Here is a 26,022-nt window from a genome sequence, read left to right on the forward strand (position 1 = left end):
ATGGATTAAAGAATCATACATATTCAGTACACGGGATATGTATCTTGTTTTGCCCATCAGCAGATGAAATATGCTTTAGCGTGAGTCGTAAGAATGACTATGAGAATATCTCGGATTGCATTAGCATCGAACAGTTGATGTCAACCAAATGACGTTAACCTATTTCTTTTGAGAATGATTAGGCTGATAGGACAGCAAAATGGAGCTAAGCTGCCAAGAAGCCCAGATGTGGGATGGCGCTCTTCACCAGTGATAGAAAAAATTTGCAGACCACTGATGTCTGAAAATGAGTGTGAGCATGAATGGTTGTTTGTTTGTCTTTTTGTGTTTTTGATTGGCTGACCACCGAGATATGATCAATCGGTTAGGTATCAAGGTGGAAAATGATTTAGCAAATTGGAATCGATTTCAGAATTTGCCAATAAGCCCGTTCCAGGGATGGCAATGACAAATTATGGAAAATATTTCGTCCAAGGAAATTTTTAATGAAAAAAAGCAGCAGTACTCCAAATGTGAAAAGTGAAGTGGAGAAACAAATCTGCTATGAGAAATTTGGGAGCACTGGGAAAAACAAAGACAGTGCATGATATGAAATTCCAAAGTATGATTGATAATGGCATCCAAATTGTGTTAATAGAAACATTGACTGAATTGACAAAAGTTTCCATATTTCGTTCCGGAAAAATATGGAAATCCAATTTAGTGGAATGTACCAAACACCATTATTCACTACGCGATTGGAACTGGAGGATGAGGCTAATCATATGTCTGCATAAAAGAAAGAACTTTAAAGAAACTCATTAATTTTGGGTTGGCAGAGGGAGATGGTGTTTCTTAACAGGAATCATGGAGAGCACGCATGAGCAACCCAGGATAAGAGTGTCCGTGCAAGATCCACCTGGTGCACTGTAAGAAGGTTCTCTCAGTTGAAACGTTTGAGGAGACAGGTAAGATAAACTTTTGACGTAATCAGACGTAATGGCAAGTACTCCAATATTGATTGGAAAGATTATTGCTCGGGGAGCAATGCTGTAAACCAGTGGTGGCCAACTCCGGTCCTCGAGAGCCGCTATCCGGTCTGTTTTCCATGTCTCCCTCCACCAACACACCTGAATCAAATAATCAGGATCGGTATCAATCTTCTGGACGGCTTGCTGACGAGTTGGTCATTTGATTCAGGTGTGCTAGAAGAGGGAGATATGGAAAACACACAGGATAGCGGCTCTCGAGGACCGGAGTTGGCCACCCCTGCTGTAAACCATAAGGAACTTTTTATATTGTTTTTTGTCTCCATAAAAAAGGTGAAAGCGTTTCAATTGAGACCAAACCTTCTTACAGATTTTTAAAGTAAACAATTAGAAAGAGAATGGATAGAAATGTAACTGGATTTTAATTTTATGCCTGAATATTGGAAAAGATTGATTAAGAAAGTTTTATAGGAGATGATTGGCAAACTCCAAAGACAATAGAATGTTACATTTGATAAAAAGACTACTACACTGGGATATTTGGAATTTCAGACAACTGAGTTTACTATGCAACGCGATACACATTATTGAATGAATTGGGACTTGATTAATATGCATTTTAAAAGCAATGAGTTTTAATTGCACTAAAGGACAAAAGTGGTACCATTACTCACAGTTGCGCCCGGCCCCAGACTTTGTGCCCGCCAATGGTGAGCTTAAAGGTTGACTGCCCGGACGGGCAGGTCAAGAGAGGGAATGTGACGATGGCGAGAATTGGATCAAAATTGGACTCGAAAGTGTCTGAACAAAGACGACGACAATGCAAATGTTTAACGTTATTGACTATTTTGCTTGCTGGCTTGTGCTTTGTGTGGACTATGTTGATGGTGCAGGATGACAGAAGGAATGGAGTGAAAGGAGAACGAGTGATGGTGTATCATTCCTGTAATGGAACGGTATGGTATGAAGCAGAGCAAGATGGTGGTAAGACGCTGACACAGACACAACAATTACTGCTAAATTTGAAGTGTAAACAATCGACACAGGTGAACGCTTGGGTGACAATTTTGAACTGGACTCAACAATGGCTTGATTTGTTAGATAAATTGGACAATTATGGAAAAGAGAAAGCCCATTTTTGACACCCAAGTTGCACAACAAAATTTCACCTGCCTAAAGTTAAATGGGACTGGCCCTGGGATTGGAAATATCCAGGAGTCATGGTGTAATGAAAATGTGTCTTTGCCAACAGGAATCCCTCTCGCTCGTGCTGATGTTTGGCTGTGGTGTGGAGCGAAAGTGTTGTACGATAGGCTTCCCTCCAATGCCTCAGGTAAGTGCGCCCTAGTAACGCTGATCATGCCAATTAGTGTGACAGCATTAGACATGGCCGGAATAAATTGGGAAGCCGTTGGATGGTGGGGACGAATCCCCTTCCTTGTGAGGAAGAAAAGGGACATGCAAGAATGGTTAAAGGCAGGAGACCCCACGTACATGGATGCAATTGGAGTTCCGAGAGGGGTCCCTGATGAATACAAATTGGTGGATCAAGTGGTGGCAGGATGGGAGAGTATTTTCCTGTTCGTTACAGTAAACAAAAATGTGGACCGAATTATGTCCACTACAATGTCCAACGATTGGCGAACTTCACCACCTCGGCACTCCAGGCAGTGCATGAGCAATTAGCAGCCACGTCTCTTATGGCATTTCAAAATAGAATGGGTTTAGATATGGTGTTAGCTGAGAGAGGAGGAGTATGTGGCATTTTTGGGGATCAGTGCTGTACTCTGATTCCCAACAATACGTCTCCTGACGGTCGTCTTACTAAGGCATTGGAGGGTCTGCGCACGCTAAGTAACAAAATGGAGCACTCAGGTGAGGACACCAGTTGGTACTCTGACTGGTTAAACGGCTTTGGCAAATATAAAAGCTTGATTGCATCAATGCTGGTTTCTATCGCTGTGTTTACCGCTATTATGGTGTTATGCGGATGTTGCTGTATTCCATGTATCAGATCATTAACTGTCAGGACAATTGAACGCACGTTGGGGCCACGCACTCCGGGTGGCCAGTACATGATGATCCCTCAGAAGGACCCCCAGGAGGCGGAGACAGATGTGGCCCTCCGGGAGTTCGGGATGTGAGTATGGGGGAGGTAGCCTCAGGGAAGCTGAGGCCAGGAGGAGAGTATTAATTTTTTACTGATTTTTTACTAGAATGAAATCTTATACTGATTTTTTGTTTTCTACTGATTTTTTAATTGTTTACTGATTTTTGGCAATTGATTTTAGCTCGTGTGTAACAATAAAACAAGGTATTCAAGTGATGACCTCAGTCATATGAGGTCATGAGAGGGAATGAAGGAATATAACAGTTTTTTGGGCTTGCAGGAGTTCGTTGGACGTTGCTACATTCTTTCTATGAGTGGGAGATTGTAAAGTGCTGAGCGTATGAACAAGGCAGGATGTGGGGGGGGGGGTGCAAGAGTGGACTGTTTGCAGGTGCCGAGACGAGATAAGACAGAGGCAGTTGGAGGCGGGAAGACTACAACTGGGCGGAACCCGCGAGGACATTCTTCAGGAAATAAAGACCAATGAGCAAGCTAGAGTTAACTGCATTTTACACATAGCCAATAGTATAATGCCAGGATGCCTTTGTTATTGTGTGATTTGCATATTGTGTAGTATAACTAAGTTCCTGGGCAACCCAGAAAAAAGAACTACGACGACTGGTGGCAACAGAGACGCTTAAAGATGGACTGAGAGGGACCTGAACCACAGGCTTATGTATTAGATTTGTGTGTTAGAAATAAATCCACCCGTGTGTGAAAATGTCGGCTTCCTGGTACCTTTCTATTGCAGAACGAGCGCGCAAATTGTTGGATGAGTGGCAGTCGGGTAAGGTTACAAATTGGAGTCAGATTACTAACTTAACTTTAATATAATTATAGAGATAATTCCCCAACAATACACAACTGCGTATAACGAAATTGATGGTGCTACTCCACAAAGTGTGTTTTCCCAGTAAAAACATGAATAAGTAATATAACATTATAAAAAGTCACGTCTGGGCAAGGTAAATTCTAAAATATTGCACAATCTAAGATATTGCACATTGTTATTGCACACCCCGAAGTTATTGCACAGAAGGGATTTTGTGTCATGCTAATGCTAGTTCAGAGCCCCGATGGCTCTGGGAAGGGCTCTGAACTTGCATTAGCACGACACACAGTCCTTTCTGTGCAATAACAATGTGCAATGAATGGAAAAAGAACTCATGTATTCCAAGCTTACCAAAAATAGGCTTATTTAAGCCCTTTTATTATTAGTTTTTCCTAATAATAAACTGCAGTCATAATACATGTATAGTTATAAACTTTATATAATGAAAAAAATATAGAAATATTTTTATTTTTGCTTGAAATATATGCTTTAGTAGTAGAGTAGGCTAGGCTGGAGAGTGCATTGCCGTATTAGGGAAATTTTGTTGTCATAGTAGCAAGAGGGTGAGGATGCAGAAATAGGAAAGGCATTTTAGACATCAATAGATAGGTAATAAGTAAGTTAATAAATAACTATAGATTAGTTATATACACAGTGGTACCTCGACATACGAGCTTAATCCGTTCCGGAACTGAGCTCGTATGACGAGATTCTCGTAACTCGAGCGGAAGTTTCCCATTGAAATGAATGGGAAACAAATTAATTCGTTCCAACTCTCTGAAAAAAACACCAAAAACAGGATATTGGATTGGAAAAAATGTTTTATTTCTTATAATTCGCCATATATTGACAAAGTAATAAATAACGAGTGGTTTAATAGAAATAAAGTGTTTAAACTAACTAAAATTGGGCGGATTTCGCCGAGGGGAGAGGGGCACAAAAGGGGCGGGGGCTTTGGGGTTTTTTTCTCCACACAACGCACTCGTAAACGGAACAAACACTCCACCCTCACGTTCGCTATCGATGGGCTGTTTGCTGTCGTACTATTCCCTTCAAAATATTCCGAAAATGATGCACACAAATGTCCTCACAATCGGATAACGCACGACCACTTGCCAACGAGCAGCAGTCTTTTATCAGCGATCGCGCCGCTGCTCATGGGAGCTTCGGGGGCGCTGGCTAGCGGCTCCTTTTAGCTTGTAGCATTTGTGTTGGCATCCCCTCGAACGGCACCTATGATAGAGCTGCTACCGGGGATGCTGTTGCGAGCCAGTGCCCCTGATGTTCTTATGAGCAGCCAACGAGAAGTAATATAATACTCCTCGTATTAGATAAAAATAACAGGAAATGCAGCAGCAGAGCTTACCCACGTATTGATTGTGGGTAAGGTTTTATTCTGAGTGCCATTGCCTGTCGGCGTTGTGTGCACGAGTATACTTCATTACCCAGAAAGCCCTCTTTTCCCCGCGCATGCGCGTTGTGCGTTTCCTGGTCTGAATAACTAATCCGGTGCTCGTAAATATTGTTATACACGAAAGATATGCAAAAAAAAATGCCATGGCCACCTGGCTTGGTCGCATCACGAAATTTTGACCGCATCACGGGCGAATTATTCGATCAAAATTTCCCCCGTAAGACGAGCATTTTGTATGACGAGCGGTCGTATGACGAGGTACCACTGTATTAAGATGTAATATGCTTGAAAGTTATAGGGCAGGAAGTCCCCTCACCTGTCACTGTTGTCCCACATGGGGAATCGTCAATGATCCCTTGACTTTGTGCATGTAGCAGCATACATGGTCTACAGGCTCTGCGGGCAAACTCTACCGACACGTAGAACCTTCCCAAATCTCGTCCACCTTCTGACATGGTCACTAAAGAGTCCTCAAACACACACTTTGGCAGTTCAACAGGGTCTGGAAAAAGAATGAGTGAGCCTTAAAATAAATACATTACATTGTTGTGAAAAAGCATTTGCTCCCTTCTTGATTTCTGATTTTTAATCACAGTGGTAACTCGACATACGAGTGCCCCGACAAACGAGCAATTTGAGATACGAGTAAAATTTTGGGCAAATATTTATCTTGAGATACGAGTAAAATTTTGGGCAAATATTTATCTTGAGATACGAGTAAAATTTTGGGCAAATATTTATCTTGAGATATGAGACAAATTTTGATATACAAGCATACAACGGATGCGAGAGGCTGCTCATAAGAACATCATGGGCACTGTCTTTCTGGTCGCAACTCCCTCGTGTAATGTCTCTACAAGCACTAGGCGGAGCGTTGCATTTTTTCAGTGTTTTTTTCCCCGTTAGTCAGTGCGAATGGTGTACAAAAGTAAACAACCCTCGATAGGTTGCATCTGAAAGTCAGGGTGGAGGTGGGGCAAATAGAGCCAACCCGGGAGAAGAAAGGTATCAAAATTAGAATTAAGTTTAGTGTAAGGTTAGATTAAACTTATTTTTGAGTGTGTCTGCATCGTAATCCAAGTTCATTTAAATTTGTTTATGTTATGTTAGGAGCTTGTTGCCGAGCAAAAAGTCCCCCCCTCTCTGTCCCTCTCTCTCTGTCCTTCTCTCTCTCCCCTCAGTGAAATCCGTCTAATTCTAGTATTATTAAACACATTTTAGTACATTTACTATTAAACCATTAGTTATTTGTTACTTTGTTAATAGATGGCGAATTAGAACAAATACAAATGGTTTTCCAATCCAATATCCTGTTTTGGGTGTTTTTTCAGAGGGTTGGAATGAATAAATTTATTTTTTAGTTCATTTCTATGGGAAACGTTCATTTGAGTTACGAGTAAATCGACATACGAGCTCAATCCCGGAACGAAATAAGCTACTATCACGAGGTAGCACTGTACTTGCCAATTTTAATATCAAACAGAGGTTACCCATACCCATGGGTTATACACCATACTGTATAAAAGAAGAGTTTCTAAATTCTGATATTTTTTACGTGTGGAGGGGGTTATAAACCTATCTTGTGCCTTTTCCCCTTTTGAAAAAGCAACCCACTTGTATAAATCCTAAAAGGATTGGGCAATTTTATTGGCCATTCCCAGACCTGATTGCCACCGCGTTTGTTGAATCAAGAAATCCCTTAGATTTATTGTGCATTTACTGATAAACCATGCAAGCCCAAAATAGTCATTAAATAATTTAAAAAACACATTTTGAAATAAGTAACATTTTGATAAATAGCAGAAAAATATGTAATATGGCCTTAAATTTGAAAATACGTTTTTACAAAATCATTTATTTTTCTTTGATTCCATGTCATTCATTCATCCAGTCATTTAATAAATAACAGAAGTGCACATCTTGCATCATGCTCCACTAAAATCGGGTGCACCTTTAAGTACTAAAATATGGTACGAGTGAACAAAAAGGCAATGAACCTCAGAAAAATGTGAGAAGCATGAAGGGAAAAAAATCTTTTAATGCTGTGTCCTTAACCTTCTATGACCTGGCGTCCACATATGTGGACATCACATTTTTTGGTTGTCAAGACTACCATGTTAAATTTTGGACTACAGGGGCCTGACGAATGTCCTCATATGTGGACATCATTTTCTCGAAAACTACATCATGTAAAAAGATAATTCTTAGTTTTTACACTCATCAGTTCCCAATTAGCCTAAATATCAAAGAGAAAATAAAAATGCATGCAAGAGTTTGGGTCTTAGGAGGTTAAACCCTGTCACCATATCTATGGCACCATTCATTTTCCGATCTGCTTATCCTCACAAGGGTAGCGGGGGTAGCTGGAGCCTAGATAAAGGGGCAATTTAGAGTGTTCGACCAGCTACCCTGCATGTTTTTGGTATGTGGGAGGAAACTGCAACACCTGGAGGAAACCATCAGTTTTATTTAACAGGCTTAGAATTTGTTTTCTTGCACTATTACATTACACTCTATTTATTCATTCATTCATTCATGCATTCATTTTCTGAACCGCTTTATCCTTACTAGGGACGCGGGGGTGCTGGAGCCTATCCCACCTAACTTCAGGCCAAAGGCGGGGAACACCGTCAATCGGTGGCCAGCCGATCACAGGGGACGGGGAGACGGACAACCATTCACACTCACACTGAAACCTAGGGTCAATTTAGAGTGTCCAATCAGCCCACCATGAGCATGTTTTTGAAATGTGGGAGGAAACCGGAGTACCCGGAGAAAACCCATGCAGGCTCAGGGAGAACACACAAACTCCACACAGGTGGACTGAACTGGATTTTAACCCAGGACCCCAGAGCTGTGCGGCCGATGCGCTAACCGCTCAAGCCGCCAGGCCGCTCATTACACTCTACAGCAGTGGTTCTTAACCTTGTTGGAGCTACCGAACCCCACCAGTTTCATATGCGCATTCACCAAACTCCACCAGTTTTATATCCGCATTCATCAAAACCTACTAAAGTGTAAAATAAAATGATAAATGATAAAATGATTTTTTTCAAATTGAAGAAAAATTATTTCCTCGCAGCACTGATTGGCCAAGCATTGTCAAGTGATCATCTGCAGCCAGTAATGGTCAAGCGGAGCATGTTATCGTGAATAGACATGATGAGTTGATGTGTCTTGAGGCTCCACCGAACCCCTGAGACCATCTCAACGAACCCCTAGGGTTCGATCGAACCCTGGTTAAGAACCACTGCTCTACAGTAATGTAAATTGGTAATGGTGTTGAGACAAAATAAACTGGAGGCAGTAATCCCAGAATCAAAACAACTTTTAGGGGCTGACAATGTTTTTTTTATTCATCTTCAATACCGCCCATCCTCGAAAGGGTTGCAGAGGGTTGCTAGAGCCTAACCCAGCTGTCTTCGGGCGAAAGGCAGACTACACCCTAGACTGGTCGCCAGTCAGTCGTAGGGCACACAGAGAGACAAACGACCATCCGCACTCCCAATCATATCGCCACAAGCGGGAATTGAACCTGCGCCTGCAAGTCAGACAAGTGAACCTCTGCACTACCTTGCGGCTTGCGCTGACAATCAATTTTTAAAATGGTAAAATCTTGTTTAACCATTGAGAAACATGTTAGAAGTACTCCTCTTTTTTCTGAAGACGAAATACAGTAAATTCATAAACTATTTCAAGTTTTTATTTATTTATTTTTATTATTGTTCTAGTTGAGGTACTGTTGACTGCAACATGAATGATAAACATTTACATTTGCAATGTAAATAATACGTTTTTAAAAACCTTAACATAATATCATATTTGACCGGACTCAAAAATTGTTAAGGCACCTGCAGGGATTCCGGGCCGACTCTGATAAGAACGAAAGTGTTAGTCGAGGTGGAATCGTCTCAACAAGTGCCAAAAACAGGTGGTCGTGCTCTAAATCATGGACACCTAATAACTGGGCTGTTGACTCACCAATGCCGTTTATGAACATGATGGCTTCTTCAGAGGCTCTTATCTCTGAACCATGCTTGAGTCCCTGGGTCCCAGCCAAAGGTAGAGCTGGACAATCGTTCTTTTCAATCGTCTCCATTTAAGTTCTGTGTTGCAAATAGACTTTCCTCAGTGGAAAAGATGGAGCCCCCAAGTCAACGGTGTGATAAGACGGTGGCCCTTTACGACACACAACAAGTTGTGGTCGGCAATATATGCAGGTCTTTTACTCTTCCCTTTGGTAAATTATCTTTCATGTTATAGAAATCGGGCCACTGACGAGTTGTCAGGACAACCATGGCTCGAGTGCCATAAAGCTGCGTGTAAGTGCGCAGGCTAATTTGAAAACCGCTCACAGGAAGCGAACATGTGCTGCCTACACTACTAAAACATTCTGAAAAATAAATGTATTAATTTTTTCACAACTGTTCTATCTACCACCAAAAATAAAACTTATATTTTCTAGTAAGATCCTAACAATGAACATTAAAATACACACGCTTGAACAAAGTATCAAAAAGGCTGTTTTATTCTTTTTTGGGTGCATATCCCAGCTGACTTCGGGCCAGAGGCGGGGGACACCTCACTCTCACACTCATATCTAGGGTGTCGAATCAGCCTACCATGCATGTTTTTGGAATGTGGGAGGAAACCGGAGTACCTGGAGAAAACCCAAGCAGGCCCGAGGAGAACATGCAAATTCCACACAGGTGGACCGACCTGGATTTGAACCAGTGGCGGGCCGTCAGGGCCTTCAAGGCCTTCTCTGCGGGCCTAAGAAATATCTGAATCATATTATATTTTGTCCATCAATACTTATTATTCCAAATGGTCTGTTAGCTTCCTTTCATTGCTTTCCCCCCTGGTTGCACTGCTTCCAGATGTGTTTTCATAATGAAGCATTTAACCAATCACATTTCAGCCATTATTTGTTGCCAGATCAGATCTGCCTCAAAGCCTTCAAAATCAGTTCTGCGGGGTCTGCTGCATTAAACAAGACTGTTGCTTTTAACCAATCAGATTTCGAATTGGCAACCCCACAATGATTTTTCATAGGCGTTGGCATTTTGCTGGCTGGGACATGTCATTGCTTTCAGCAACTATGATTGGCTAGTAGGCGGGCCAAAGCAGCCAGAGATCGCAAACTCCACCCACAGTGGCCGACAGTGGCAAAAACAAATGGATTCTGTTGTAGATTTCTCTCACAAAGCTATTTTGCAGACGGACTTTTCTAGAAAAAAATGGACATCATTAAGAAAGGGCGGTCAACTCCGAAGCTAGCAAGGCTGTTACAGCCGGGAAAATGGTGTGTGCAGTTCAGTGCCCTAACTTAGCTCCACAAGCAAATAGTATATTGTTGTTTTGATTTAAAGCCATTTTCAAAACGGAGAATGCAAGAAATATGACAGGACAGGCTCGACTTTCATCATTAGCTTCGATGGAGATAGGAAAGAAGGAAGAAAGAAAGGAGGATGGATATTGTGTACAGTTAAAAAGGATTTTTGGTGAGTAAAATAATGTCTGAAAAGCTCCAGTATTTGTATTTAATCATTAAATGCTGTTTTAAAAACTATTACTCCGCTTTTGGAACACTTTTCTGGGCATTCTTAACCATTTTTCTACCTTAAGAGAGATTCTCCCATTCATTCTCCCAGAGAGAATGAAGGTTCATTGGACGCCTATGTCAGTCAATGGCAGCAGCCGATGTGTTAAATGAGTGCGCTTATTGATATTTTGATGTTTGACAAAAATGACCATCTAATCTAAAGTATTTCAACATTGCAAGTTCTCCCAGAGAGAATGAAGGTTCATTGGACGCCTATGACAGTCAATGGCAGCAGCCGATGTGTTAAATGAGTGCTCTTATTGATGTGTTAAATGAGTGCTCTTATTGATATTTTGATATTAGATATTTAGATCGTTTCAACGGTATTTAGATCGTTTCAACAGTATTTAGATCGTTTCAACAGTATTTAGAGTCTAAATCAGACATGTCCAAAGTCCGGCCCCCGGGCCAATTGCGGCCCGTGGACAAATTTTTACCGGCCCGCGGCCTCTATCATGAAATCAATAATATGCGGCCCGCCAGCACTGTTGACCACAGTATAAAATACATGTGTACAAAAAGCTATTTTTCATATTTTTCATTTCACCAGAAGATGGCAGTAGCCCTGTGGCCGCACTCCGGCGTGATCGTTTCAGCCCAGCCCATTTCTAACATGGCGTCTGTAAACAAAAAAAGGAAAGTTGACCGCGAGGGCCGCCGCTTCCAGGACAAGTGGAAATTTGAGTATTTTTTCACTGAAATACGAAACAACTGTGTCTGGCTAATTTGCCAAGAGACTGTGGCTGTTTTCAAGGAATTCAACATCAAGAGGCACTACCAGACGAAACATGCTAGCTACGACAAGCTAACTGGGAACAAACGCGGTGAAAAAGTGAAGCAACTGGAAGCTGTTTTAACGGCACAGCAAAGCTTTTTCACAAGAGTCCGTGAGTCAAATGAAAATGCCACAAAGGCAAGCTACGAAGTGGCAACGCTGATTGCAAAGCACTGCAAACCTTTCACTGAGGGTGAATTTATTAAAGACTGTGTAATGAAAATGGTTGAGAAAATGTGTCCCGGGAAGAAGCAAGAGTTTGCCAATATTTGCCTGGCTCGTAATACTGTGGTACGGAGAATTGAAGACGTTTCATTAGATATTAAGAGACAGTTAGAGGCAAAAGGAACTGAGTTTGACTTTTTCTCGTTAGCGTGCGATGAAAGCACGGATGCGTCCGACACCGCTCAGTTACTGATCTTTTTAAGAGGAGTGGACAATGACATGAACGTGAGTGAAGAGCTTCTGGACCTCCAGAGTCTGAAGGGCCAAACAAGAGGAACGGATTTATTTGTTTCTGTTTGTTCCACCGTAGATGACATGAAACTACAGTGGAATAAACTCACCGGGATTATTACAGACGGCGCACCTGCCATGGCTGGCGAGCGGAGTGGATTATCAAGCCTTGTCTGTAACAAAGTCAGCGAAGAAGGAGGCAGCGCTATTAAACTCCACTGTATTATTCATCAAGAAGTTCTCTGTGCCAAATATATGAAATATGATAATGTTATGAAACCGGTGATAAAGACTATTAATTATATTCGCTCCAAAGCGCTGTGCCACCGCCAGTTTCAACAGTTTCTTCTCGACATCCAGGCTGAATACGGAGATGTTTTGTATCACACCGACGTAAGGTGGCTCAGTCGGGGGTCTGCGCTGCAGCGCTTCTTCTCTCTCAGGGAGGAAATTGGACAATTCTTGACTAAAAAGGGACAACCCATGCCACAATTAAATGATCCTGTTTGGCTGGCTGATTTGGGATTTTTAGTTGACATAACGCGACATCTGAATGCGCTGAACACAAGCCTTCAAGGGCAAAATGCAGTGGTAAGCCAACTGTATTCACACATCAAAGCCTTTCGGACCAAGCTGCTACTTTTCCAAAGACACCTGTCACAGGCGCAGCCCAATACCGCACATTTCCCGTCGCTGCAGGAAATTGTGACCAGTTTCCCACAGATCAATATCAGTGCGCAAATGACAAAGTATGCAGCAGACATCTCATCTCTGGTTGAGGAGTTTCAGCAGCGCTTTTGGGACTTTGCAGCTATTGAAAAGGAGATCACGCTTTTTTCCTCTCCTTTCTCCGTGGACCCTGATGACGCTCCAGACCACCTGCAACTGGAGCTCATTGAGCTGCAGTGTGACGCCGAGCATCGCAGTCGGCACCAACAGCTCCCTCTTGTCAACTTCTACCGCCAGCTGGATGAAGGCAGGTTCCAAGCAATTCGGACATTTGCTAAGAAAATGCTGAGCTTGTTTGGCTCCACATACATGTGCGAGAAGACATTCTCCGTTATGAACATTAACAAGAGCCGCATGAGGACGAGACTGAGTGACTCTCACCTGCGTGATGTCTTGCGCATCAAAACCACTGCTCTTGAGCCAGACATGGACTACATACTGCAGTCAAGATCCCAGTATCACCCTTCACATTAGTGCAGGCAAGACCTTTGTTAAGTCCTCTGAGTTGAATAAATTCTTAAATCTCAGTTAATTAATTTTTTTGTGATGGTCAAAATCACAGTTTGAATATGCAGTGATCATTGTTTTGTTTTCAGCACTTTTCCTACAGTGAGCATATAATAGTGAATAATATGTAATGTTTCACATGAACTTAGATATCCTTTATAGTTTTCTTAATTTTTTGTGGTTTGTGATTTCGGTAAAAACCTAAATGTAAAAAAAAATGTAAAAGTAAAAGTATGCCATTTGTAATTTAAAAAAATCCCAAAAAGTTAATTTGTATTTAATGTTAATGGTTCAAAGAATGTCAGGCTAAATAGTCGGCACCCACACATTTTCACCTTACCAAATCTGGCCCTCTTTGCAAAAAGTTTGGACACCCCTGGTCTAAATACTGTTGAAACGATCTAAATACTGTCTAACTAAAAGTATACTAATACTTTTATTTGTTTGATAAAATGACCATCTAATCTAAAGTATTTCAACATTGCAAGATCTCCCAGAGAGAATGAAGGTTGATTGGACTGCTTCAATAAAAACACCATCTGCTATTTAATAAATTGACAGTAGATGGCAGTAGCCGATCAGGCGACCAAAAGACCGGCGGCAAAAAAGACCGGCGACAAAAAAGACCGGCGACCCAAAAGACGACGACCAAACTTCCGGGCGACCTGAAGACCGCGACCAAAAGACCGGTGACCAAAAGACCGGCGACCAATCGACCGTGTACCGTGGATTTGACCTAATTTTAGTGCATTTTTTGTCATTTCACGTATGGACGTATCTACGTTCATCGCTGTCTTTTTACCGGGGAAATTATACTCCGGGCCCGGTTCTGATGTCTAAAAAGCTCCAGTATTTGTATTTAATCAATAAATGCTGTTTTCGGCTGGATTTTACCCCATTTTCGGGCAATGTTTGCCCGTACGCCATTGACGTTCATCGCTGTCTTTTCCCGGGAAAATCACCCCCTGGCCTGGTTTTAATGTCTGAAAAGCTCCAGTATTTGTATTTAATCATGAAATGCTGCTAGGAAGTGGATTTTACCCCATTTTTGTGCATTAATTTATTGATTATTTTTATGTGTCACAGCTGTAGCTGCAGTAGAGGTTTTATAGCCATAAAATAGTTTTTGAGGGTTGGATTGATACGTTGAAGGCGCTACCAGAAAATGCACCGCCCGCCACTGATTTGAACCCAGGACTCCAGAGCTGTCAGGCCGACGTTCTAACCACTAAAGCCGCCGGGCCGCCTGGCTGTTTCATTTAATTTAAAAAACAAAACCAACAACTATATACGTACTTGTATTTGGATACTGTTTTTATTCTAAGTCTATAAGTCTAATATTATTATTATTACTACTATTACTACTATTACTACTATTACTACTATTACTACTATTGCTAATATTGCTACTATTGCTACTATTGCTACTATTACTACTATTACTACAATTATTACTATTACTACTATTACTACTATTACTAGTATTACTACTATTACTACTATTACTACTATTACTACTATTACTAGTATTACTACTATTACTACTGTTACTACTGTTACTACTGTACTACTATTACTATTATTATTATTATTATTATTATTATTATTATTATTATTATATTTTTTTTTAAATTATTTTTCTATCGCTGCCAATCCTAACTTCAGTTGTCGTTCGTTGACTTTAATGCAGGGTAAATTCATTCATCCCTCCATTATCTGTACAGGTTCTCCTCCCGAGCCTATCCATATAATCCTACAATGAAGGCACCAAGGGGTTCATTCATTCATTCATTTTCTGAACATCTTATCCTCACAAGGGTCGTGGGAGGTTCTGGTACGAATCCCAGCTAACTAGAGGCACGAGGCGGAGGACACAGTTGGCGTTTGTTTATTTTTGACCTCATACTCACAACGCCACATGCTCTTTTTTGTCCTGGAGGATTTATTTAATAAAGACATGGAAAGCAGAAATGGGATCCCAGGTCAGTACTCAATTCATTGTTTATTTGCAAGAGAAAAGACGGCCTCTCGAGTTTTGACTCCAGTACAGACACTCCTCAACTTACGAACGCAATTGGTTCCGAGCGATTGTTCATAAGTTGAATTTGTTTGTAAGTTGATTCAGTGCTATATTTTGTATTATAATTTATGTTTAAGGCCGATATAAGTATATTGAAGGTTTATATAAGTGCATTTGTATGTTTAAGGCTTGTATAAGTAACACGCATTGGTTTGTACTGAAAAAAAAACATTTAATAAAATGGAGAGAATATGTACAGTACTGTAGAGAGAGATAGATTTATGTATTAGAAACTGGCCAAAAGAAGCGACCTAATGACGATTGCACAGTTTTCTTCTTTTTTTCATCATAAATGATGCAGTAGCACTGTATGGCATCATTCAATTGATTTGCAAACTTTGTGCAACGTTCAATATTTGGGTCCTGCTGCTCGATCTTTCTGTTTATAAATGGTACTGAATGTGCAACGCTCACCACTTTCTGACGCGCATCAAGCTTCGTTATTATTGCCACTCGTTTCAAATGAAATGGCTTGCCTCTTCCTTGCAACTCCCTCAATAGAAGCCTTTAGCTTTTTACCAACCATATTCAATAATGGATGCATGAGATATTTAATGATACAAATGAAAAAGGTTCTTTGCACACTGGAGATACATTCACGCACTTCCGCATTGCAACGAAGAAGGTAGATGCTGGGTGAGCTGAGCTCTCACAGCGTCAGGCGTCGGTATTAGCGGCGGAAAGAAGTACTACTCCGAAAAAGACGCGAAATACAAAATTGGACTTGCGAACATTTTTGGACTTAAACGCAATTTGCAGACATGTTCGTATGTACCGTTGTTCGTAAGTTGAATGTTCGTAAGTAGGGGAGCGTCTGTATTTAAACTCTACCGCAGCACAAAGTGGGCATTGGTTTTGAATATTAGTGGGTGTTTTTCAGTACCTATTTAGACCACCGGAGTGTAGCAGTGAGTAAACTATGTGTTTCAAAACAAGTGTGGAGTGTGTAAAAAATATAAAGACTTGAGTGATAAAGAAAAAGATTACTACTATATGATTACTGTGAATAATGTCAATAGGGTTATAGGCTGGTGAAAATTTACTTTGAATATATAACAAATCCCCCTGTTTACTTGGCGGAGCTATGTCTCATCTCATCTAATTTTCTGAACCGCTTTATCCTCATTAGGTTGCGGGGGGTGCTGTAACCTATCCCTGCTGAGCCTATCCCAGCTGACTCCGGGCCAGAGGCGGGAGACACCCTGAATCGGTGGCCAGCCGATCGCAGGGCACAAGGAGACGGACAACCATGCACACTCAGACCCATACCAAGGACAAATCCTCTTCGACTGGATAATCCGCAGTAGAAGCTCTTTTCGTAATTCCTCCCTTCTCCTACAGACCGAAGCAAAGGAGAGGGTTAGGATTAGGCATGTAACAAAAGTCCACATTTAAAAGCAATAATATTCAAAAGCTATTATGTGAGAATAAAATGCAGGCACCTGTGCAGGATATATTTCAAAAGCAAAAATATATATATGGTGAAATTTTTTAAGCAAAATTAGCCATGAGTCACAGACATTATTTTATAATCTTTCATTAGAACATCATCAAAACAACCATGTGGCGGAGGGCACAGAATGGGACGATCACTCATGGTAAGTAATCGGGTAATAGACAGATCTGGGTTCATGACACTAGAAATAAATCTCCTAATCATAGCTTTCGCGCGTGGGACAATACAGCAACTAAGAAGTGAGAATAAGGAGAATAGAGTAATAAGAGAAGTCAATACAGAAGCCACCAAATTTTTCCACTGACCAAAAACACTCGCAAACCAGTCAGAAATCGCAAAATCAACACCGAATTGTTCTTTTAATTGTGTAGCCAATTCTTTAAGGCCGTTTAAAGCAACAGTAACTTTCCCATCAAGAGTTGTGTTATTGGGAATGAAAGTACAGCATTGATCACCAAACATAGAACATACACCACCTGGTAGCCCGCCATATCAGGAATACAATCCCTCCCTCAATTGACCCTCACCAGTTTGCTTATAGAGCAAACAGGTCCACTGAGGATGCTATTGCCATTGCTCTTCATACAGCACTGAGCCACCTGGAACACCATGGGAACTACGTGAGGATGCTCTTCATTGACTATAGCTCAGCCTTCAACACCATGAAACCGGACATTCTGACTGACAAACTCTCCCACCTTGGACTATCCTCTTCAATCTGCTGCTGGATAAAGAACTTCTTGACCAACCGACCACAAACTGTTAGACTGGGTCCCCACCTCTCTTCCTCCATTACACTGAGCACTGGCTCCCCTCAAGGCTGTGTACTGAGTCCTCTTCTGTAATCCCTGTACACATACGACTGTACACCCACCCACCAGTCTAATGCCATCATCAAATTCGCTGACGACACCACTGTGGTCGGACTCATCTCAGGAGGGGATGAGTCGGCCTACAGAGACGAGGTTAACAAATTGTCTTTGTGGTGCTCGGTGAACAATCTCACACTGAACACCACGAAAACTAAAGAAATAATCCTGGACTTTCGCAAACACGGCACAGATCTGGCCCCACTCCTCATAAATGGAGTATGTGTAGACAGGGTCCAGTCCTTTAAATTCCTTGGGGTCCAGGTCCTCATGGTCTACAAACATCACGGCAGTAGTGAAGAAGGCTCAGAAACGACTCCATTTCCTCAGGGTACTTAGGAAGAACAACTTGGGCACCAAGCTTCTGATAACCTTCTATAGAACCACTGTAGAGAGCATCCTGGCGTACTGCACCACAGTGTGGTACGCTGGAAGCACGGCGGCAGACAAAAAGGCCATGCAGAAAGTGATTAACACTGCCCAGAGGATTGTCGGCTGCTCTCTGCCCTCACTGGAAGACATTGCCAGCCCTCGTTACCTCAGCAGAGCCAGGAACATCATAGGGGACCCTTACCACCCGGGTCACAATCTGTTCCAGCTGCTGCCCTCTGGCAGACGCTATAGGTCCCACAAAGCACGGACAAATAGGCTTAAGGACAGTTTTTTCCCCACATCCATCAGAACTCTAAATTTGCGGTAACATAACACACATTCCCTTCTGAGGTAATATGAAAAGATGTTTGGGTGGTGATCTGCCTCCTACTAGCTGACTGAAGGTAAGTGAAAGACAGTGAGAGGTAAGCGACCTGTATCCATAACAGCAGAATGCCAAATTACAAGTCCGTGACTATCACTTATTTAGGTCTTTTGCCGAGTAAACGCAGCTTATGGAGAAGCACCACCAATTTCTGGGTGTGATGACAAGTAGGCTTTTTTGTTGTTGATAATGACGACAGGGCCTATGTCCGATTATTATTATTATTATTGTTCAGCCATTAACATGTCCAAGGCAAGTTGGTTTTGTAAGGCGGTTAAAGAGGTACTACGAAGTTGTTCAGATATGGCACCAGTTGTAAGGTTAACAGTACGTTTTAATTGGGTTTTAATTGGTAGTGAATGTAATTAATCCAATCAACATTTTTCTTATCAGTAACAGGGAATAGTGCACTAAAAATGGGAAAACTTCAATTCCTGCAAGGACTGGATTAAACAATTTATACTCATCCAGTTCACCACGTTGAACTCCATTTGAATCCTATGTGGTATCATCCAGTTCAAATTTATTACAGATGTTTCACCTTTCTCCTGATTTATACACAATGCCTATTTCAGATCTATGATAAATAGTCACTGGAATGATGTAAGTTTCGATCCTCCCATTTTTTGGGGAGGGCTGAATAAAGTTCAAAGATTTGAGTACCACAAATGAAAACAATGTCAGCAAATCAACATTAGGCCACGTTGTTACATCAACAATATTAGTACAATAAGGAAAGAATCCAAGAGAATCAGCATGAGGATGAGAAGCTTTTTCGGCAAGATCAACTTTATTTTTATGGACAATTACCGGGCCAATATATAGCAGACTCGGGTTGAGGCGGCTCTTGATTAAGTTTTAACATTGTTAATATTCACCACAAATTTTCAAACCACTCACAGTGAGTTGGTACACCATTCCAACGCATTTCCATCAAACATTCTGGTGCCTCACTAGATACCACCGGACCTGGAGCCATTCGGGGTTTGGGTCTTCCGGCTGCGAAGGCAATACATTCACCTATTTGATAAAGTTTAGTCATTTCTGCCATGTATGCTAACCATAAGTTATCACCATAACCCCTGGCCGCAGATGTTAGGGCTTTAAACGACTCCAGAGAAGTGGTATCAAAAATTTTAACTGTGTTTTTTTAGGTTTATTCACAACAATTTCTTTTTTTATTAACATAGCAGGATCGTAAGCAGGAACTTCCACTCTTAATGTAAAATAAGGGTGTGAGGTTTATTATGGAATGCTCTATATGTGTTGTAAGCATTTTTAATAAGTAATAAGGCTATAAACCAATTCAGGGGACGATGGACATTTTTTCCTCCACATCGTCTCCTCAAGGCCCCACAGCTCGAGGACACATTGTTTTCGGACGCTTTTCGGCAGAACACAACGGGACTGTTTTGACGGGACTCCAGCAGCAGATGGCGATAATCGCATTATTGTTTGAAAATACGGATGCTTTGTTTACATTATAATACTGCTTTGTTTACATTATAATACTGCTTGGTTTACTTTAGAATGCTTTGTTTACATTATAATCCTGCTTGGTTTACTTTAGAATGCTTTGTTTACCTTATAATGAAAATATTATGCAATTCCTCACACCGTTGTTTGGGTGCCTTGTTCAACTTTTATGCTTACTTCGGCAATTCTCACACAGTTGTTTTTCTTACCATCTAGGGTGTTATTGTACTGATTACATAAACATGTTTTTTGAGTGTCGCGATTAAATACAATGATTCAGTTACTACAATTCAGAATGCCTTGTGGACTAAGACAACGTCACAAGGTACCTCCTTGCAAGTGTAACCAGTTATGTTGAAACATGTTTTCCTATTTTAATTAAATATTACTAATAATGATTTAAAAGGTTTTAATCATTATTCCATCAAAGGGCGACCCAGTGGAGCGAGTGGTTTGAACGTCAGCCTCACAGCTCTGGGGTCCTGGGTTCAAATCCATGTCGGTCCGCCTGTGTGGAGTTTGCATGTTCTCCCCGGGCCTGCGTGGGTTTCCTTCGGGCACTCAGGTTCCGTCCCATATTCCAAAAACATGCATGGTAGGCTGATTGGACACTCTAAATTGCCCCTTGGTATGGGTGTGAGTGTGCATGGTTGTCCGTCTCCTTGTGCCCTGCGATCGGCTGGCTACCGATTCAGGGTGTCTCCCGCCTCTGGCCTGGAGTCAGCTGGGATAGGCTCCAGCACCCACCACGACCCTAATGAGGATAAAGCGGTTCAGAAAATGAGATGAAATGTACTTTTTTATGATAAGCAATACAAAAGAGAAGTGGATGAATGAATGAATGTACTTTGTTATTGTGTTATCAATATAGTCGAAAGGACACGTTAGTTTTTTTCTGTGTAATAATGATTTGCTACATTACATGTTATAGGGATTTGAATACAGCTGTTGTTTGGGGATCCCAAGGTTATAAGATTTTGATTATGATAAAAATTGGCTGACGTCAAACGGACATTTCGTCGAACGGACGTTTGGTCGAACGGACGTTTGGTCGAACGGACGTTTCGTCGAACAGACGTTTGGTCGACGGATTCACCGCCTGACATTTCGTCGAACGGACAATTCGTTGCCGGATTCGCTCGCTCTCAAAATTATAATCATGAGAGAGAGAGATACCCGGACGTCCGTCTGCCATTGACGGCGGTAGACGTCCGATTCATGTTGACTGTTGCGTTATAGATCCACTTGATGGAGCTCTAATAACATAAATAGCATCTGCAGCACAGTCAACATGAATCGGACGTCTACCGCCGTCAATGGCAGCTTATTGATAATGTGTTTAATTTGGGACAATAATAGTATAAAAGAGGCAAGTTTGTCTATACCAGGGGTGGGCAAACTTTTTGAATTGCGGGCCAGAATGGATACTAAAATTTGACAGAGGTGCCGGGCCAGGAGCATATGGACACGCAATGTTATTTATCAAACCTGGGGATTGAAATGTAAGAAAAGACACAATTGAAGGTGAACATTTATTTTCAAATTTACTTTCAACATTAAGAACATATTATTATTCAACGAAAGAAAGCAGCATGTTGTTCTCCAAGTTACACTCCAACAAAGATCTAGACCAGGGGTCACCAAACTACGGCCCGCGGGCCGGATACGGCCCGCCGGCACATTTGGACCGGCCCTCTGAACAATACCAGAGACGCTATCGGATTTTTTTTTTTTTATTTATTTATTTTTTTTAAATTTTTTTTTTTTAATTTTTTTATTTTGGGATGCGCCCCGCCGGCACATTTGGACCGGCCCTCTGAACAATACCAGAGACGCTATCGGATTTTTTTTCCTATTTGGCCTTGAAGACTGGGACGTTTTAATCTTGTGTTTGGTTCATTGCCCCCCTGCTGAGCCCACAAATCATCCCAGTGAAGCGGGGCTTCGCATTGCTTCTTTGGTGACACGCGCGGGGAGAGTGTTTCCCTTTGATGCATGCGGGCACGTCCACCGTTGCATGCACGAGCAGTGTTACCGAGACATCTGGACGATCGCAGGTGAGGGCGGAGCCCTGGGACCATCGCGGACTATTCAAGCATATTAAAACTGCAACCTGTTTGAGAACGGAATAATGGCGAAAAAGTTAGGTGAGAGAAAAATTGATTCAGAATGCAGGGTATTTAACCTGGAGTGGACAAACGATTATTTTTTTGTTCAATGCAAAGAAAAGGCTGTTTGTCTCATTTGTTAAGAGACGGTGGCGGTATTCAAAGAATACAATCTTTGCCGACACTATGAATCCCGTCACAAAGACAAGTACGATAGATTGCAAGGCCAAATACGAGCAGACAAACTCTCAAAGCGAAAAAGTGGACTACTATCTCAGCAGAACCAGGCATCCGTTCGGGCCAGCTTTTGGGTTGCTAAATTGATAGCAAGCAGCGGTAAGCCTTTCACTGACGGAGAGTTTGTTAAGAAATGTATGGATACTGTCGCGGAGGAGGTGTGTCCCGAGAAGAAAGATGCATTTAATGCCGCAAGTCTGTCGGTGAGTACAATGACCAGACGCGTTGAAGAAATCGGGAGTAATGTATATGCCCAGCTGCAGCAGAAGACGAAATAATTTGACTTTTTTTTCATTAGCACTGGATGAAAGCACGGACGTGCAAGACACAGCGCAACTGCTCATTTTTATTCGTGGAGTTAGCGCAAACTTTGAGATTTGCGAGGATCTGGCAGCCCTCCAAAGTCTCAAAGGGACTACAACGGGAGAGGATATTTTTGACAAAGTGTGCCAAACCATGGAGAAGTTGGACCTGGACTGGTCAAAGCTAGCTAGCATCACGACTGACGGGGCTCCTAGCATGGTGGCCGAAACTCGCGGTCTAATAATGGGACGCATGAACCGGGAGTTGGAAAAAAGGGGTCTCACCGCCCCGCTACGAGTCCACTGCCAAATTCACCACCAAGCACTGTGCTGCAAAATGTTGACGTGGGATTCTGTAATGACGGTTGTGGTGTCGTGCATAAACTTCAGAGCAAAGGGAGAAGATTGTGCATGGCACAACAGAAAGTTAATGTTCCATGGCTTTTTTTCTATGAAGAACCCAGAGAGAGTTATTTAGTTATTATTTATTTCATAAATAGTGTTATTTATTTCCAGTTTTTTCTGTGAAGAACTCAGAGAGGGTTATTTAGTTATTATTTATTTCATTAATAGTGTTATTATATGTTTCCTGACTTTTTTTCTGTAAAGAACCTGGAAAGGGTTATTTGGTTATGTGTGGCTTTCTGGAAAACAATTAAAAAAAATTAAGCTCCCCTACGATCCTCACACTTTTTCTGTTACAAACTGACACCGGCCCCCCATCAGAGAAGGGAAAAGTTATGTGGCCCTCACAAGAAAAAGTTTGGGGACCCCTGGTCTAGACTATTGGGTCATCTATCGGGGAAACAAGGGTATTGCAGTGCAAAGGGAAATGAATGAGGTCATTGATTTTTACTTTAATTTGGACAACGTCGGCGGGTCCGATTAAAAAGCCTAACGGGCCGTAGTTTGAAAAACATGTACACACACGCCAATAATACGCAATTTATTGATAATTTTGACAGCGAGCGAATCCGGCGACGAATAACATGTACACACACGCCAACAATACGCAACTAATTGATAATTTTAAGCGCGAGCGAATCCGGCGACGAATAACATGTACACACGGCAATAATACGCAACTAATTGATAATTTTAAGCGTGAGCGAATCCGGCGACGAATAACATGTACACACACGCCAATAATACGCAACTTATTGATAATTTTGAGAGCAAGCAAATCCGGGAGCGAACGAGCAAATCCGGCGACAAATAACATGTACACACACGCCAATAATACGCAACTTATTGATAATTTTGATATTAGATATTTAGATATTAATGCTCTTACATTCTCAATGCAATTACAAACTCACTCTCTCTCATAATGATTATAATTTTGAGAGTGAGAGATTACCTGGTTGATCGCTTTCAACAGTAAACTCTCTCTCTCATGATTATAATTTTGAGAGCGAGCGAATCCGGCGACGAATTGTCGGTTCGACGAATTGTCAGTTCGACGAAATGTCCGGCGGCGAATCCGTCGACCAAACATCCGTTCGACCAAACGTCCGGGGACCAAGTGTCTGTCGACCAAACATCCGTCGACGAAACGTCCGGGTACCCTGACTGATCAGTGGACTCCCTTAGCTCAAGAACCAGTCTAGACTTGTTTTGCCTGTAACCCAGACTGATATGCGTTCCGATGTCTTCCTTATATTGAAGTATATCTATTGGTGAACCTATCACAGATAAAACGCTAAACAAAATTCATTTTGACGTCTATGAATGCAATCCATGAAAAAAATAAACTGTATCTTCCATAAACGTGAAAAAACTCACTTACTTGTGCCTGCCATTTCTCGCTCAGGGCGCCGGCATTGTACTTTTTACCTGTAGTTTAACTAGTGGTGCGCCGTCAGGGCCTTCAAGGTCTTCTCTGCTGGCCTAAGAAATATCTGAATCACAGACTGATGTTAATTATATTTTGTCCATGAATACTTATTAAATAATTCCAAATTGTCTGTTAGCTTCCTTTCATTGCTTTTCCCCCTGGTTGCACTGCTTCCAGATGTGTGTTTTCATTTTGAAGCATTTAACCAATCACATTTCAGCCATTATTTGTTGCCAGGGTCGTAAATCTGCCTCAAGGCCTTCACAATCAGTTCTGCAGGCTCTGCTGCATTAAACAAGCGTTGATAAGACTGTTGCTTTAACCAATCAGAATTCGATTTGGTGACACCAAGGCCTTCTCGCAGGCGTAGGGATACGTCAACGCTTTCACCAACTATGATTGGCTAGTGATAGAGTGGACGAGCCAGAGCTACCAAACTGTATCTGGAGCGAGCTGCACAAGCAAATATATTGTTGTGTTGATTTAATAGCGGTTTTGTCAACCCGCAATGGCTGAAGGAGGAGAAGAAATGGATTTGTTTGCAGATATACTGTCAAAGCCATATTCAAGACGGACTTTTCAAGAAAAAAAGCTGGACATCATTAAGAAAGGTCGGACAACTCCAAAGCAAGCAAGCCTGTCACAACCGGGACCGAACATTTTCAGCACTAAATCGAATAAAAACGTATGCCAGAAATACGACAGGACAGGCTCGACTTTCAGCATTAGCTTTGATGGCGATAGAAATGGAGGAAGAAAGAAAGAAAGGAGGATGGATATTGTGTACAGTTAAAAAGGATTTTTGGTGAGTAAAATATGGCTATATTCCTAAATAATATTTCAATTGTATGAGGTTATTATTGATTGGATTGGATAACTTTATTCATCCCGTATTTGGGAAATTTCATTGTGACAGTAGCAAGAGGGTGAGAATGCAGGTACAGGAAAGGCATAGTTACACATAGTTACAAGTTAGACAGTACAGTTGCAAAGGCCGCAGAATCATTAAGAACCACCAAATCAAATCATTAAGACAGAAAAGCAGCAAAAACACAAAACGAGCAAGAGTGGACAAGTGTCAACAAAAACATAGTTAAGACATTATTGAAGCTCCCATGGATAATTCTCTTTCTTGAAAAGAGAAAAGGCAAGACTTTTGTTCTGACTCCATTTCTTAAAGCCTTCATTGCCTCTGCCCAAAGTGGGTGTTAATTTCAATACAAATGGGTGGGTTTCAGATACAAGGAACATAGCTGGTTTGAAATCAAATACTGTTGGGTCTTAACTTGGATATTTGTTGAAATAGTGATTCTCAAGATATGACACCCTTTGAACCATAAAAACAAGATATTTAGATAGCTCAGTTGTTTATACTACAACAAACAACCAGAGACACAAACTGTTTGTCACACATTCCTATGAAGAATACTACGCAACCCCTATGATCAGATAGTGACATGCACTATGCTTCATTTAGTAAGCAAATGCGAATATGGCTCAAACC

At 41.6% G+C, this 26,022-nt stretch overlaps 2 protein-coding genes and 1 pseudogene across 6 annotated transcripts in view; 1 reads left to right on the forward strand and 2 right to left on the reverse strand.

Moving 5' to 3' along the window:
* The window catches only part of catip (ciliogenesis associated TTC17 interacting protein), a 56,656-nt gene extending 40,668 nt beyond the window's left edge, over positions 1-15,988 (reverse strand). Inside the window, exons 1-2 of one of the 4 annotated variants that reach the window (XM_077614869.1) lie at positions 15,891-15,988; positions 5,641-5,826 (exon numbers count right to left, since the gene is read on the reverse strand). In XM_077614869.1, the coding sequence (XP_077470995.1) occupies positions 5,641-5,779 (139 nt within the window). In that variant the 5' untranslated portion in view covers positions 5,780-5,826; positions 15,891-15,988. Of the gene's footprint in view, positions 1-5,640; positions 5,827-9,305; positions 10,740-15,890 lie in introns of those variants that run through there. The other 3 variants (XM_077614867.1, XM_077614868.1, XM_077614870.1) reach the window with 3 other exon arrangements.
* Positions 11,939-13,363, forward strand: LOC144085882 (general transcription factor II-I repeat domain-containing protein 2 pseudogene; annotated as a pseudogene).
* LOC144085521 (annexin A13-like) overlaps positions 15,269-26,022 on the reverse strand; it is an 88,840-nt gene continuing 78,086 nt past the window's right edge. Inside the window, exon 11 of one of the 2 annotated variants that reach the window (XM_077614873.1) lies at positions 15,269-16,811. In XM_077614873.1, the coding sequence (XP_077470999.1) occupies positions 16,734-16,811 (78 nt within the window). In that variant the 3' untranslated portion in view covers positions 15,269-16,733. Of the gene's footprint in view, positions 16,812-21,366; positions 24,583-26,022 lie in introns of those variants that run through there. The other variant, XM_077614874.1, reaches the window with a different exon arrangement.

This window comes from Stigmatopora argus, chromosome 12, assembly GCF_051989625.1.
Source record: "Stigmatopora argus isolate UIUO_Sarg chromosome 12, RoL_Sarg_1.0, whole genome shotgun sequence".
Taxonomy (NCBI): domain Eukaryota; kingdom Metazoa; phylum Chordata; class Actinopteri; order Syngnathiformes; family Syngnathidae; genus Stigmatopora; species Stigmatopora argus.